Source organism: Schistocerca gregaria, chromosome 8 (assembly GCF_023897955.1).
Source record: "Schistocerca gregaria isolate iqSchGreg1 chromosome 8, iqSchGreg1.2, whole genome shotgun sequence".
Taxonomy (NCBI): Eukaryota; Metazoa; Arthropoda; class Insecta; order Orthoptera; family Acrididae; genus Schistocerca; species Schistocerca gregaria.
Window position 1 is genome coordinate 113,941,740 of NC_064927.1, and position 16,883 is coordinate 113,958,622.

Sequence of the window (16,883 nt, forward strand, 5' to 3'; positions counted from 1 at the left end):
GTGTGTGTGTATTCATCCACAAAAATCTTTGACCACCTGGTCAGACATGTAAAGAATTCAATGGATAATAAAATTGACTTCAAATACAAACTGAAATCATATCTGCTCGACAACTCCTGCTCTGTAGAACAACATCTGAATTTGTAGTAGCACGATAAGTGTAAATCACAGAGTGCACTTATAAAATGTAACTAAAAAATTAAGTAGTGCTCAGCACCTTGCCAATTTTTTGCTCATAAAGTGTGGTATAATTGTAAAGCTGACTTATTCCACATTATAGCAAGAGGTACCGTTATGACCAAAGGAACACGTAACTAACTAATTATATTAAAAATATTGTATTAAATTATATTAAAAACAAAGATTCCAAGACTTATCAAGCGGGAAAGCGCCAGTAGATAGGCACAATGAATAAAACATACACACAGAATTTCGAGCTTTCGCAACCGACGGCTGCTTCGTCAGGAAAGAGGGAAGGAAAAGGAAAGATGAAAGGATGTGGGTTTTAAGGGAGAGGGTAAGGAGTCATTTCAATCCCGGGAGCGGAAAGACTTACCTTAGGGGGAAAAAAGGATAGGTATATACTCACGCGCGCACACGCACGCACGCACGCGCACACACGCGCACACGCGCGCGCGCACACGCGCGCGCGCCCACGCGCGCGCACACACGCGCGCGCGCACACACACACACGCGCGCGCACACACACACACACACACACACACACACACACACACACACACAACACATACACACACCAGTGTATGTAGGGATGTGTGTGTGCGTGCGTACGTGCGTGTGCGCGCGAGTGTATGGATGGTGTGTGTGTGTGTGTATGTGTGTGTATGTGTGTGCGCGCGCGAGTATATACCTATCCTTTTTTCCCCCTAAGGTAAGTCTTTCCACTCCCAGGATTGGAATGGCTCCTTACCCTCTCCCTTAAACCCCCATCCTTTTATCTTTCCTTTTCCTTCCCTCTTTCCTGACGAAGCAGCCGCCAGTTGCGAAAGCTCGAAATTCTGTGTGTGTGTGTGTGTTTGTGCGTTTTATTCATTGTGCCTATCTACTGGCACTTTCCCGCTTGGTAAGTCTTGGAATCTTTGTTTTTAATATATTTTTAATATATTTTCCCAGGTGGAAGTTTCTTTCTATTTAACTAACTAATTACATATTATTGCTAGTTGGAATTCTAAATGTAAGGAGTACATGAGTTGACAAAATGCACATAAGTGACAAGAGTCATGGGATAGTGATATGCACATGTATAGATGGTAGTAGGATAACACACACAACTTGTAAAGGGGCAGTGCATTGATGGAGTTGTCATTTGTCCTCAGGTGTTTCACGTGAAAAGGTTTCTGACATGCTTATGACTGATAACAGGAATTCATGGGCTTTGCACATGGAATGATAGTAGGAGGTAGATGTATGGGAAATTCCATTTTGGAAATTGTTTATGGCATTCAATATTCTGTCATTTGAAGTGTCAAGAGTGTGCTGAGACTAACAAATTTTAGGCATTTTCTCTCACCATGGACTGCATGAAATAAGTGCAGAAATCAATGTGGGATGTATGACAAACGTATCCATTAGGACAGTGAGGAAAACCTGGATGTTAATGGGCTGTGGCAGCAGATGACTAATGAAAGTGTCTTTACTAACAACACAACATTGCCTCTGCTAGGCTCATGACCATATAAATTGGATCCTAGACTACTGGAAAGCCATGACCGGGTCAGATGAGTCATCGTTTCAGCTGGTAAGAGCTAATGTTAGGGTTTGTGTGGGGTGCAGATGTTATGAAGCATGAACCCTAGTTATCAACAGGGCACTTTGCAAGCTTGTGGTGAGTCCATAATGGTATGGGCTGTTTTTATGTGGAATGGACTGGATCATTTGGTCCAACTGAATTGATAATTGACTAGAAATTGTTATGTTCAGTTACATGGAGACCATTTGTAGCCATTCATGGATTTCATGTTTCCAAAGATGTCACTAGACCACAATTGTTCACAATTGGTTTGAAGAACATTCTGGACAACTCGAGCTAATGATTTGGTTACCCAGATTGCTCAACATGTATCATATTGAACTTTTATGGGACATAATCGAGAGGTCAGTTCCTGCACAAAATCCTGCTCTGGAAACACTTTCACAGTTGTGGATAGCTATAGAGGCAGCATGGTTAAGTGTTTCTGCAGGGGACTTTCAAAAACTTGTTGAGTCGACATCACATTGAGTTGCTGCACTACGCCAGGAAAAAGGAGAACCAACATGACATTAGAAGATATCCCATGATTTTTGTCACCTCATTTTATATGAAGGGCATAAAATACACTCCTGGAAATTGAAATAAGAACACCGTGAATTCATTGTCCCAGGAAGGGGAAACTTTATTGACACATTCCTGGGGTCAGATACATCACATGATCACACTGACAGAACCACAGGCACATAGACACAGGCAACAGAGCATGCACAATGTCGGCACTAGTACAGTGTATATCCACCTTTCGCAGCAATGCAGGCTGCTATTCTCCCATGGAGACGATCGTAGAGATGCTGGATGTAATCCTGTGGAACGGCTTGCCATGCCATTTCCACCTGGCACCTCAGTTGGACCAGCGTTCGTGCTGGACATGCAGACCGCGTGAGACGACGCTTCATCCAGTCCCAAACATGCTCAATGGGGGACAGATCCGGAGATCTTGCTGGCCAGGGTAGTTGACTTACACCTTTTAGAGCACGTTGGGTGGCACGGGATACATGCGGAAGTGCATTGTCCTGTTGGAACAGCAAGTTCCCTTGCCGGTCTAGGAATGGTAGAACGATGGGTCCGATGACGGTTTGGGTGTACCGTGCACTATTCAGTGTCCCCTCGACGATCACCAGAGGTGTACGGCCAGTGTAGGAGATCGCTCCCCACACCATGATGCCGGGTGTTGGCCCTGTGTGCCTCGATCGTATGCAGTCCTGATTGTGGCGCTCACCTGCACGGCGCCAAACACGCATATGACCATCACTGGCACCAAGGCAGAAGTGATTCTCATCGCTGAAGACGACACGTCTCCATTCGTCCCTCCATTCACGCCTGTCGCGACACCACTGGAGGCGGGCTGAACGATGTTGGGGCGTGAGCGGAAGACGGCTTAACGGTGTGCGGGACCATAGCCCAGCTTCATGGAGACGGTTGCGAATGGTCCTCGCCGTTACCCCAGGAGCAACAGTGTCCCTAATTTGCTGGGAAGTGGCGGTGCGGTCCCCTACGGCACTGCGTAGGATCCTACGGTCTTGGCGTGCATCCGTGCGTCGCTGCGGTCCGGTCCCAGGTCGACGGGCACGTGCACCTTCCGCCGACCACTGGCGACAACATCGATGTACTGTGGAGACCTCACGCCCCACGTGTTGAGCAATTCGGCGGTACGTCCATCCGGCCTCCCGCATGCCCACTATACGCCCTCGCTCAAAGTCCGTCAACTACACATACGGTTCACGTCCACGCTGTCGCGGCATGCCACCGGTGTTAAAGACTGCGATGGAGCTCCGTATGCCACGGCAAACTGGCTGACACTGACGGCGGCAGTGCACAAATGCTGCGCAGCTAGCGCCATTCGACGGCCAACACCGCGGTTCCTGGTGTGTCCGCTGTGCCGTGCGTGTGATCATTGCTTGTACAGCCCTCTCGCAGTGTCCGGAGCAAGTATGGTGGGTCTGACACACTGGTGTCAATGTGTTCTTTTTTCCATTTCCAGGAGTGTAGTCTGATAGACGATAGCTGCATAAACCCATTGACAGGAGTTAGCATATCTGACTTTCTGCCAAAAATACTTTGGTCATCAGTCCAGACACAATAAAATCTAATTTCACAAACCTTGGATCAATTGTTGTATCAAACCATTTATTTACTTTACATAGGTTTCAAAATTATTTTGGTTAACACAATACATTTACTACTCTTTGCTTCAGTCCACTGATTAGCAAGGCCCAAGGACAACCACAGCCACTGATTGGTAACAGACAAACAGACTCTGTTGACTTCACCACCATAAATGATGCAGGAGCTCTTTTTTCAAATGTACCTTGTTGTTGCTGTTAAGGGCCTCAGCCAGTGTGAAATTTCTTTCAGCAGTTCATTCTTGCTCAAAGTGCCACTGTCTAGCATTTTTGGTTTGGTCTTTTCTAGGCCCAAGGCCTATTTATCCACTTTCATTATAGCTCATTTACTTTTGTTATCCTTCCTCAATATAAATCCATTACATTTTATTGTCATATCAATAGTTCCCTGTTATACTCCAAGGTGAGAGTACACATCCTGGTTTATTATTTCGATCTGTGACCTCAATCATAAAATGCTATGAGGTGCAAATACTGTTACCGATGAGAGGAAAGATTGGATATTTGAAAGAAACACAATTTAATATAATTCAAATTACACTAAAATTCAGACACACTAGTGTACATGCACATATCTGTAATAGTACAGTGATAATGACATGCATTTTTCCAATCTTGATAAGAAAAACCTGATACAGACCAGAAGCACATCATTGAGCTCTCAGTAAAGTGAACAAAATGTAAAAAAGTAAATTGTTAAGAATGAACTTTTGCTGAAATCTATCTAATCTGATGTCCATCAGTTCACTTTCTTAGCGATGTTGAAAATGACATACCGGTACTGAGGTTTCACCACAATGAAACAGCATGTGTTACCTACCTTAGATTAGATGAGATTAGATTAGTTTTTTGTTCCATAGATCTGTACTGAGGATATCCTCATGGATGTGTAACATGTCACTTTTTTAAAGCTAAAATAACAATACTAATAGTATGAGTATATACAATACAATATTTGTTTCTATTAAAAAATTCATCAATGGAGTAGAAGGAGTTGGCCACTAGTAAATCTTTCAGGCTTCTTTTAAAGTGATCTTCATTTGTAACTAAATTTTTTTATGTTTGCTGGCAAATTATTGAAGATGAGTGTTCCTGAGTAGTGGACCCCTTTTTGAACTGAAGTAAGTGTTTTTAAGTTCTTGTGCAGATCATTTTTGTTCCTGGTATTGTATGCATGAACTGAGCTGTTTGTTGGAAAAAGAGATATATTATTTAGGACAAATTTCATTAAGGAGTAAATATACTGAGAGACTGTGGTTAGTATACCCAGCTCTTTGAAGAGGTTTCTACAGGACGTCCATGAATTTGCTCCACAAATTAATACGTATTACACACTTTTGGACTCTGAAAACTTTTGTTTGATTTGAAGAGTTGCCCCAAAATATTATACCATATGACATTATGGAATGAACGTAGTCACAGTATGCAAGCTTTTTCATTTTTATGTCGCCTATGTCTGCTAACACTTGAATTGAAAATACAGTTTTGTTAAGGCATTTCTGCAGTCCTGCCGTGTGCTCCTCCCAACTGAATTTATTATCAAGTTGTAATCCCAGAAATTTAATACTGTCAACCTCTTCTATCTGCTCTTCTTCATACTTTATGCATATGCTGGGTGGAAACCTCTTACAGGTTTTGAATTGCATATAGTGAGGCTTTTCGAAGTTTAATGCCAGTGAGTTCGCTTTAAACCATTTATTAATATCTATGAAACTATCATTAGCAGATCTTTCTATAACTACACCCGACATACTATTTATTGCAATACTTGCGTCATCTGCAGACAAAATGAACTCTGCTTCTGGCAGTGTAACTGATGAGAGATCATTAATGTACACAAGAAAAAGCAATGGCCCTAAAATGGATCCTTGTGGGACACCACATGTAATTTCTCCCCATTCTGATGATGACTGATGACTTAATTCACTAGTCCCTTGCACTGACACCCTTTGTTTCCTGTTAGCGAGGTATGACGTAAACCGTTCTGCAGTGCTGCCCGTGACACCATAGAATTCTAATTTATTTAAAAGGATGTTGTGGTTCACACAATCAAATGCTTTTGACAAATCACAGAAAATACCTGCTGCTTTTAATTATTTATTTAATGAATTAACTACATTTTCACTGTAGGTGTAAATAGCCTTCTCGATATCAGAACCCTTAAGAAATCCAAACTGTGTTCTTGATAATGTTATTTGTGGTCAGATGGTTGAGAAGCTGCCTGTACATTACTTTTTCTAAAATTTTTGAGAATGCTGGCAAAAGTGAAATCAGTCTGTAGTTTGATGGTATTTCTTTATCCCCTTTCTTGAATAGAGGCTTAACGTCAGCATATTTTAGCCAGTCAGGAAATGTCCCAGTTATAAGTGATCGGTTACACAAGTAAATTAGAATTGTATTAAACTCACAAGAACATGCCTTAATTATCTTTGTTGACATTTCATGATAACCACTAGAATGCTTTGTTTTTAAAGATTTTGTTATGGAATTATTTCTTTTGGTGAAGTGAGTGCCATATTCATGTACCTGAAGCTATTTGTAAAGGCTAGTTTCAGATATTCAAGGGCATTAGTTACTGGTCCTGACAATCCCATTCTACCAATAATGGATATAAAGTACTTGTTAAATAGATTTGCCACACTATGCCCATCGGTTACTGATGTTTCATCTACCCTTAACTCTGTTTGCTCATGTTCCTTTCTGGTTCTACCAGTCTCCTCTTTCACTATATACCATATTGTTTTTATTTTGTTCCCTGACATTGCTATCTTCTTCTCGTAGTGGATTTATTTAGATGTCTGAATTACTTTTTTTAAATATTGTACAGTATTCCTTGTATTTAGCTAAATCATCAGCGTTGGAGCTATTCTTGGTCGACAGATAAATTTTCCTTTTTATCTTACAGTAAATCTTTATTCCTTGTGTAATCCATGGTTTTATTATAGACTTCTGTTTAATTTGAGTAACTTTTAGAGGAAAACAGTTTTCAAACATGGTACTGACATTGTTCATGAATGTGTTACATTTGTCGTTGGCACTGTAAACATCTTTCCAGTTCATATCTTTGAGCAGTTTTATAAAACACTCAATTTTTGGTTGATTGACTATTTTCCTGTACTCAGATTTAGCAGTCTTGATAATCTGCTTAGAATTTACATCCAAAACAAGGAGCTGCATGTCACGATCTGATAGTCCATTTATTACAGGTTTTGTGATATGATTTTGTTCCTTTGATTTGTCTATAAAAATGTAATCAATGGCTGTCCTTGAGGATTTAGTGATCCTAGTTGGAAAGTTTACAGTGTGAGTTAGATTGAAAGATAACATTACCAACTGCATTAAATGTTTACTGGAAGATTGCATTAGAGAATCTGTATTAAAGTCACCAGCAATCAAAATTTCTTTGTTTTTTCCTGTTAAATAACCCAAGAGAGATTCTAGATGATTTATGAATAGATTATAATTTCCTGCAGGTGCTCAGTAGATAGTTACTATTATATAGTGTCTGTTATGGAACTCTCTTTCTGTTGCACATGCTTCTAGATGCTGGTCCAAACAGAATTTATTAATGTCAATGTTCTTGAATTTATCACAGTTTTTAATAAATGTGGCAACTCCTCCTCCATCCATATCTACTCTGCAGAAGTAGGAAGCTAGCTTAAATCCTGAAATGTTTAACATATCTATACCAGTGGTCACTTGATGTTCAGAGAGGCAGATTATGTCAATTTGGTTAGATGAATTTATTTCATCAATACAAATGAGTAGTTCATCAACTTTATTTCTGAGTTCCGGAATGTTCTGGTGTAATAAAGATAACTGATACTCCATACTAATGGGATTATAACTGCTTTGGCGAAGATGAACTGGCAGTTTCTGATTAATTTCTGTTAAACATTGTTTAAATGGAGGCTGTATGCTAAAATCTGACTCCTGTTCATCTGTTTTCTCAAACTGAGTGTGTCTGGCAATCTCTCATAAAACTTGTTTTCTTTCTCCCTTCCCTATCCTAAAAAAGGCATCCCTCTGACACCTGTGACCACTGGTATTTTACCACTTGTGATGACAGTGTCCCCCCTTAAGTTTTCTGCAATCAACCAATCAACCCCCCCCCCCCCCCCCACCCGCCTTACCAACTTCCTTTTCCCTTTTCTTTCTTATATGTCTCTCTTCTGTGTTTCTTTGTGGACCATCTGTTAAATGTTTGAATAAATGACATCATTTCAGATCTATTTAAGCATATTTTTAAAATTTAATTTCTGGACGTTGCTGTACTTTTGTCGGTTCATGTTTCACCAATTTGTGCAGTTTGTATCTCCACATTTGTTTTACCCTGGAAGTACAAACAGCTTTTCTCTCCCCCCCCCCCCCCCCTCCTTCCCCCTCTCTTACAGCTGTTTTTTGCATTGTCTCAAACACTGTGTATGTGAGTATTCATTTTTCACTTTGAGTATTAATACTTTTTATTGTTCCATTTTGGGTATTGGTATTTCTCTGAGAAGTTGCAATGTCCTTCCAAAATTTATTCTAAACTTCACAGTCAACTGGTTACACTTAAATCATTATTTTTTTTTGTATGACCATAGTTTAAGGGTGTGGCATGATATAAGAGAATATCACAATCCAGTATCATCTGATTTCTTCTGCAATAATGAGATTAGCAGATTTTATTGTGCTATGTTGTGTAAAATTAAGTGTAGCAGTTGAAACAAATGAGTCAACACTGTAAATAAAATTTTGTTCATGCATTGCAGAATCATGACCGGAAAACATCAGAAGAAGTAACTGAAAATAGCGACATTGGAGAACATGAAGATAATGATGTTAAAGCGGAAAGACAGAAGGTTGCTGACATAATGGCCAGCAATATAGCAAAGCCACCTGTCGTAATAGTTCAGGTAAGTGGCAACATGGTGTGAATCACAGATATCCAGTTTCTTTGTGTCCTTTGGTACATTAAGGTGTTTGGTGTCAATCAGTATCATCTGGAAAAAGTTAAAAGTTGAACTAAGATCTTTGGGTGGCTACTATAACTTATTTGCATGGTGTGTGGTGGATTGTTGTTGTTATATTCTGGCCAAAGAATGGTTTGATGCCACTGTCCACAGTAATCTATCCTGTGTAAGCCTCTTCATCTCTGCATAACTACTGCAACCTACATCCATCTAAACTTGCTTACTGTATTCAAACACAAGTCTCCCTCTGCAGTTTTTTTACCCCTTTATATTTGCCTCCAGTACCAGACTGACACTTCTTTGATGCCTCAGGAGTTGCATGTAACTGTCCTATCAATTGATCCCTGTTTAGATGTTAGTGTGTGCCATAAATTACTTTTCTCACCAGTTTGATTCAACATTACCTCATCAGTTACTTAGTCTATCCATCTAATCTTCAGCACCATGTTACAAAAGCTTCTATTCTTGCTTGTACTGCTTATTTTCTGTTTACCACTTTCATACAATCGTACACTCCCGGCAAATATCTTCTCAAATTATTTCCTAACATTTAAATTTATATTTGGTGTTGACATTTTTAAACAATTTTTATGCTGTTGCCAATTTGCATTTTGTATCCTCTCAACTTCTACCCTCAACAGTTATTTTGCTGTGAAAAGTCACCTACAGCTTTTGGTGTCTATCTCCTAACCCAGTTCTCTCAGAAATGACTGCTTAATTTGACTGTCTTGGATTACCCTTATTTTTACTTCGATATTAATCTTGTAAACCCTTTTCAAGATAATATTCATGTCATTCAGTTGCTCTTTCAAGTCCTTTACTGCCTTCATCAGAGTTGCATTGCCATAGGCAAACATCAAAGTTAATTATTATATCTCCTCCCTGAATCTTAACTATGTTTCCACATTTAGCTTTGGTTTCCTCCAAACTTACTCATCATTTGGGGCATAGGCTACAACCTTGTCTAATTGTCTTCCCAAATAATACTGGTTCCTTTTCATGTTTTTTGTCTTTTATAACCGCAGTCTGCTTTTTGTACAAGTTGTATATAATATTTGCCTGCTTGTATTTTATCCCTGCTACCTTCAGAACTTAACTGATAATGTATGGAATGATGTTACATGTACTCATCGTAATTGTACCACCACAGCTGTTGACATTATAAAATAAACTTGTAAATCACCATCTTACCTGCTATTTGTATGGTTACATGAAGTTACAGTTGTGGTAACGTATGTGGCTGTGAATAGAGACAGGGTAGCCAGGCAATCTATGCCAAATTGCTGTGCTGGGGTCTGGTACTGGAATTTGAAGAGGGTGATAACTGTGTTTCTGGGTGACAGCAGTGTCCAGTGTGCTGCAGCAGCAATGGACAGAGTAGAGTCCAAATTGATATATGTACATGGGGGCAGGAGGCAGATTTCTATGTGTCTGACTCTTGTAGACAGCTCTAGGCAAATAGCAAAAAAGTCACTTAGCTACTGTCATCCCCAGGGCTCAGTTATTCACCTCACAGCCACCTCAGCAGACTTGCTTTTTGGTCAGGGAGGACTGGCCTATTTATGGGCTACGTGCTGGTGGCACCATTTATGATGTGGTCAACTTTCCCTAATGGCACTTGCAGGATTGCATATTGCTGTCACAGTTGCTTAGGCTGACACTGCTACAATGCCCCCCTTTTTTTATTTTAATCTGTCCTCAGTTTGCAGACATTTTAACAGAGTACATACACTGATGGAAAAAAATCACAACACTAAAAAGTAATGAATGTAGAGTAATGAAATTGTGGGAATACATTTGTCTAGGTTTTATATTTAAGTGATTAACATTGCAAGCTCACACATTAATGTAATTGTGACATAAGCCATTGCAAATGTGAAATGTTGCTACATTGATAACTACAGTAACCACCAGAGTGTTGAGTCAAACATGTAAATGTGCAGGCATTGTGTTACATAGATGCAGGATGTCAGTTTGTGGGAAGGAGTTCTATGCCTGTCACACTTGGTTGGTATGGTTAATGCTGTTTGTGGATGACACAAGAGGTGTCATCTGTTGATGTCCCATATGTTCTCAATTGGTGACAGATCTGGTAATAGAGAAGACCAAGGTAACAAGTTAACACACTGTAGAGCATATTGTCTTACAACAGCAGTATGTGGTTGAACATTATCCTGTTGGAAAACACCCCCTGGAATGTTGCTCATGAATGGCTGCACAACAGTCGAGTCACCAACTGACATACAGATTTGCCATCAGGGTGCTGTCATACAAAATAACCCATCAGACCATAACTCCAGATGTGGGTCCAGTATGTCTAGCACACACAAGGTTGGATGCAGGCTTTCAACTGGCCTATTAACCAAAACATGCTATCACTGGCACCAAGATAAAGCCAACTTTCACCAGAAAACACTATAGAACCACTCCCTGCCCTTCAATGAGCTCTTGTTTGACACCACTGAAGTCACAAATGCGGGTGGTTTGGTGTTAGTGGAACGCACGCTGAAAGGCATCTGACTCAGAGCTGTCTTTGAAGTAACCAATTTGTTTCAGTTTGTTGTGCCACTGTGGTTCAAACTGCTGCTCAGACTACTGCTGCAGATGCAATATGATGCACTAGAGCCATATTCCAAGCACGATGGTCTTCACTCTTGGTGATGCCACTTGGCCAGTCTTCTTGAGACTGTACATTCTCATGACGACTGCCGCCAGTAATCAAGTGTAGTGGCTACATTCCAGCAGCCTTCCTGCACTGTCACAAAAGGAACATCCAGCTTCTTGTAGCCCTATTACATGATCTCTTTCAAACTCAGTGAGGTGTTGATAATGGTGTCTTTCTCACCTTACAGGCATTCTTGACTAACAACGACTCACTGTGCCCGATCTGAAAGTTAACTAATGCTTATGGCCATTACAGCATGTATTTCAAGCAAACCTGACTTGCTGTTGCTACCATTGCCACCCTTTGTGACTGGTGCAAAATTCAGTAGATATCACCTTTCAGATGTAGAAGAATGCCTGTCTACTTTCGTTTATGTCTAACAACTCCTCCTTGGTGTTGCAATTTTTTTTCCCCATCAGTGTATTTGCATAAACACAGCACTGTAATAACCTGGTTACAAATTAAATCTCTAGTGTTGCTGAACATTGTCCCATGGACTTTTATGCCACTTGTTGCTCATAACACTATTTCTATAGGCACTGCAGGCATGTGGTAGACATGTGGGATGTTGCCTACGTAATGCACTTGCTCTTTCAGTGAGGTGGTGGTGATTCTTGGTGGCTGGTGTAGTTACTCAGGAGCTAGGAGGTTGTGGGGCAGAAAAATTGTAGTGCATCAGAATATGTTTGCTTCTGAAGTAGAGAGAAAAAGACCACCCTGCAACAAGAGCAAACAAAACCTCAGCAAACGAGGTACTCATGACGATGGTATGGTGTTGTTGCCTCTCACAGAACAGGGCAATTCAAAGTGGTTAGTAATTACAAGTGGCTATATTTAATGAAATTGTGACACATTGGTAAGAATAGCAGAGAATGTAAAAGGAAGTTAAATTCAGGTTTTGCATACTTTATATGTTCTGTAGACACCCTTCGCAAAACAAGCAGTATATCATAATTCATATCACACCAAACATTCTGAAGCCCATGTGGAGTCACCAACTTGGAACATAATAAATGTGCATTTTGAGTTCTGGAAGTGTTTTTAGTAAAGCAGGCACATGCACAAGGTCTTTCACCTAATGACATAAAAAGAAATCCTTAGGTGTCAGTCCCAGAGATCTAGGTGTCCAGTATGACCAATGATATGGTTTGGAAGATTTTGATATAAAGATTTATGAACATCCATACACCAGTGTCGTAGGTTCTCCATCTTGTTAAAAGATGCAACCCATTGAACTTGTGTTAGGCAAATGTATGTGGAAACATATCAACAAACAGAAATGGACCATACAATTTTTGTATTGACATCGGTCTGATAAATTCTGACATGAAGAATGCCTTGTGTGTGGAATGCCATTTCCACATATAGGACACAACTTTTTATGTATTCATCTTCATGCATGCACCATCTTCAGATTCTGTCTGTTTGCACAGTGATCATTGTTTTTAGCTTTGTTTTATGTCCTTAGTAATTCTTATTAATGTTGACAACAAGAGTGTTATTAATTTTGAAGTATAGAAATCAGTGTCTTAGGCACATACACTAATAAGCCATGACATTATGACTACCTGCTTAATAGTATGTCTTGCATGTTAAAAGAAACTTTGGAACCTAATCAGAATAATACAGGCACTGCAATATCATATTTATCTGACAATACTGAGCAAGCGACTTTAAAGTACCATTTTTGGCACATACGGGAATATACATAGTGGATGTACGAGTGCAGGTCACAGATGCATGGTTGACAACATATGGAAATTTGGGTCCAACCATCAGTTGTGCATGGATAGCCAAATGGTTAGGCGACCGCTTACAATAAGCAGGAAATCAGAGTTCGAGTCCCAGACTTGTCATTGTCGTCATTCCATTCTACAGCTGATGGTAGTCCTTATTTGCAATTGTGAATTCATTTGATGTGGAAGTATGATTATTCTCCCAAGAAAAAGTGCAAGCTGAGTTATTGAGTAATTTCTTCCTCTTGAACTTTCAAAATTTCTTGCCCACACAACAAACATGATAAAAATTTGTAGCAGAATACAGAAAACTCCGAAACCTAATACATACGTGCATGGAATTATGTCAATATTATCATATTGTCCCAGCCATTTGTGAAAGCAGTTATTACATTCGCTAACTTTTCTATCAAAATAGTTCTAGAAATTGACAACTGGGGGCAGCACCACTCAAGGAACAGGTAGTGAGACATCTGTGTTTTGTTCTCATACAAAATGAGTCCAGTTTTTCAGTGATAGGTGGCTCACGAGTCGAGAAAAACATGGCCTGACCTATACTTGGGCACGGCCGTTTTAACACAAAGTTGTGGCCTGAGCTGTGCTTGGGTTTGGTCTCGAAAATGTTAACATAAGCATCTCACACTATCTTACTGGTTCTCTTGATTGTCATTGTAATCAGTAATTGAAGGCATATTTCATGAAAAACTTAAGTAAACAATAGAAGGGCCCATAAATAAAATCACAGTCAAACAACTTTTAACAGGTTCATTTCAGTCCTTCCAATCTTACCTAAAGTTTTGAAGGAACTATTGCAGTAAAATACTTTCCCACTTTTATAAGATCACATCATCTGTGTATTAGTTCACCTATTGTAAAGGACTTTTCAAAAAATAATCATTGCAACAATGAAGGATATAAATTTTCTCAAGGGTACTTTTATGACAAGGTCTTTTGTATTTCACAACATGCTAGTTAGGCAAACTAAAATGTTACAATGTGAATGGGAATCTGTCTTGTACAGGTAGTCGTATCATACTGATAGGAAACAGATTGAGACAATAATGGGCTGTGCACCCAAATTGATCCACACACATTATGGGAGGGGGGCATAAAATAAGGTATTGTGTTGGATTCAGTTCTATTCTTGACCTACATAAATGCTATTCCAAAGTACAAGCAAGTAACCAAAACCCAAAACTAGACATCACCAAGGCAGTGGGTGAACAAGTCATCTCCAGGTTCACAGTAATTGACACTCTTGTTATGCAATAGCAGACACACAAAACCTTTCTGTGGTTGCAAGAAATAGACAGTGGTAGTACATTAAGTGAAAACTGATGCATAACATTTGTTAGCATCCAGACTGATAACAAACAAATAAAGATGTCATAGTAATAAGTTGATCAAAGAACTCAGTTCACCATTTCATGAGACTTATTGATTCATTCTAATTATGTTTACCTAATTGTTGTAACTATCAGTTGTTTGTCTGTGCAGAATCTTCGAAAGGAATATCATAAAAAGGAGTTGAAAATGTGCACATGCAGCTTGTGTTGTCCAAAAGAGGAAGAGGAGGATGTCCACGTCAAGATTGCAGTGCGAAATCTGTCTCTGGCAGTAGATGCTGGAGAAGTTTTTGGGCTTCTGGGACACAATGGTGCTGGAAAAACAACTACAATGAAAATCATGATTGCTGAGGAAGCAGCAACCAAAGGAAGGGTAAGTTTGTGTTATCATTTAAACAACTCAATGAAAGGAAAAATTGTTACTGTTTTTTTTATTAATGTTGTTGTTCTAAGCAATTGCTAGTTTGACTTTTGGGATCTCACATGTGGTGCAGTGAATTAAAAATAATATTGGATTGGTTGCATTGTCTTCATTTTGCACTGATAAGCTTAAAACATTGATATAGGTCGTAGTATTCAGGAGAGCCTATTTTTAACACTTGGAAGTTAAGCAGCCATACATGATTTAAACTATATAATTATGTTGAAGTCTCCTGCATTAATATTGAGGCATACTATTTCACTTGCAAATGTTGAACCAAAGCAGTTTGCAGTTGTGTAAACTTCTAATTGTTGTCTTATTTGAGCAACCAGTTTTGGCGCTACGTTACAGCATCTCCAGGTCCCCTGACTGACAAGTGATGAGTGAAGGGAACATTATAGCTACAGTGTTATATAAAAATTTCCATAATGTTAGAAGGAATAGAAAATGTATATTCGTATGCTTTTCATTGCCACTGACCAGTCCTTAACAACAAGAACAACAACAACAACAACCACCATCATCCATTAGACACCAATTGCTGGATAAAGAGCAACCCCCAGACTTCTTCGTGCATTAAAGTCTTCAGTTGGCCACATCCATTTTGGTTCTGTGCGTTTTCTAGCATCAAACCATAACACAGTGACTCTCCCCAAACTCATTATGTGTCAGGAAGCATACATATACAAACATACAAGGCTTCTAACAGAAAAGAAGAGACTTAACTATTAATAATCCATTGATCTAATCAGAGATTTCCTAATGACCAATGCACAGGCAAATTCATTGTAGACTGTTAATTTTATTTCTGACTTTTTCAAACTTCCTTAATCAAAAATCAAAGATAAAGGAGACTGTAATATGCATATTCTTGAAGTACTTAGACTGCAGTCATTTAGGCTTCTCAAAATGGCTGCAACCATTAAAGTTTCAAATGGTTTTGAGCTGTTACTAACCTTGTTGATCTACATTTACATCTATATCTAAGTCTACATAAATACTCTTCAATTCAAACTTAAGTGCCTGGGAGAGGGTTCATCGAACCACTTTCACACTATTTCACTTTTTAATAGTGGGCTCTCCGCGTGAGCTCTGATTTCTCTTATTTTATTACAGAGATCATTTTTCCCTATGGAGTTGGGGGTCAACAACATATTTTCACATTTGGAGGAAAATGTTGGAGATTGAAATTTTGTGAAAAGCTCTCACCACAATGAAAATTGTCTTTGTTTTAATGGTTGCCAACCCCAACTCATATGTCATGTCTATGACACACTCCCTACTATTTCATGATAATACAAAATGAGCTACCATTCTTTGAACTTTTTTGATGTCATCCATTAATCGTATCTGGTAAGGGACTCATGTTGATATCGCTCATTACCTCTTGAGAATAAAAAGCTGGTTGTGTTCCACAAGAAACCTATTTTCTGAATCTGTGGTGACTGTGTGTCAACATATCATTTTTCTCAAGGTAATTTATAATATTTGGACACAGCTTGTGTTCTAGAATGCTACTGCAAATCAATGTTAGTGATTTGGGTCTACAATTCATCAGATTACTCCTATTTCCTTTCTTTGGTACTGATGGGACCTATGCAACTTACCACCCTTTAGGTACAGATCTCCCATCAAGTTTTATGTATTTGTTAAGTACAGAGCTGTTATATCAGCATACTATGAAAGGAATCAAATTGGTGTGCAATCTGCACCAGAGGACTTGCCTTTATTAAGTGATGTAAGCTACTTTGCTGCCCTCTGATGATATGTACTTCCAAGTTTCTCATCTTGGCAACAGTTCTTGATTTTAATTCTAGTATATTCACTTCATTTTCATTTGTGTGGGAATTTTGGAAAACTATGTTT

General features: G+C 39.3%; 1 protein-coding gene across 2 annotated transcripts in view; it reads left to right on the top strand.

Moving 5' to 3' along the window:
* The window catches only part of LOC126284038 (cholesterol transporter ABCA5-like), a 333,206-nt gene that overhangs the window by 270,901 nt on the left and 45,422 nt on the right, over positions 1–16,883 (top strand). For both annotated transcript variants that reach the window (XM_049982602.1, XM_049982603.1), the window contains 2 exons: positions 8,649–8,792; positions 14,748–14,969. In XM_049982602.1, the coding sequence (XP_049838559.1) occupies positions 8,649–8,792; positions 14,748–14,969 (366 nt within the window). The remainder of the gene's footprint in view (positions 1–8,648; positions 8,793–14,747; positions 14,970–16,883) is intronic.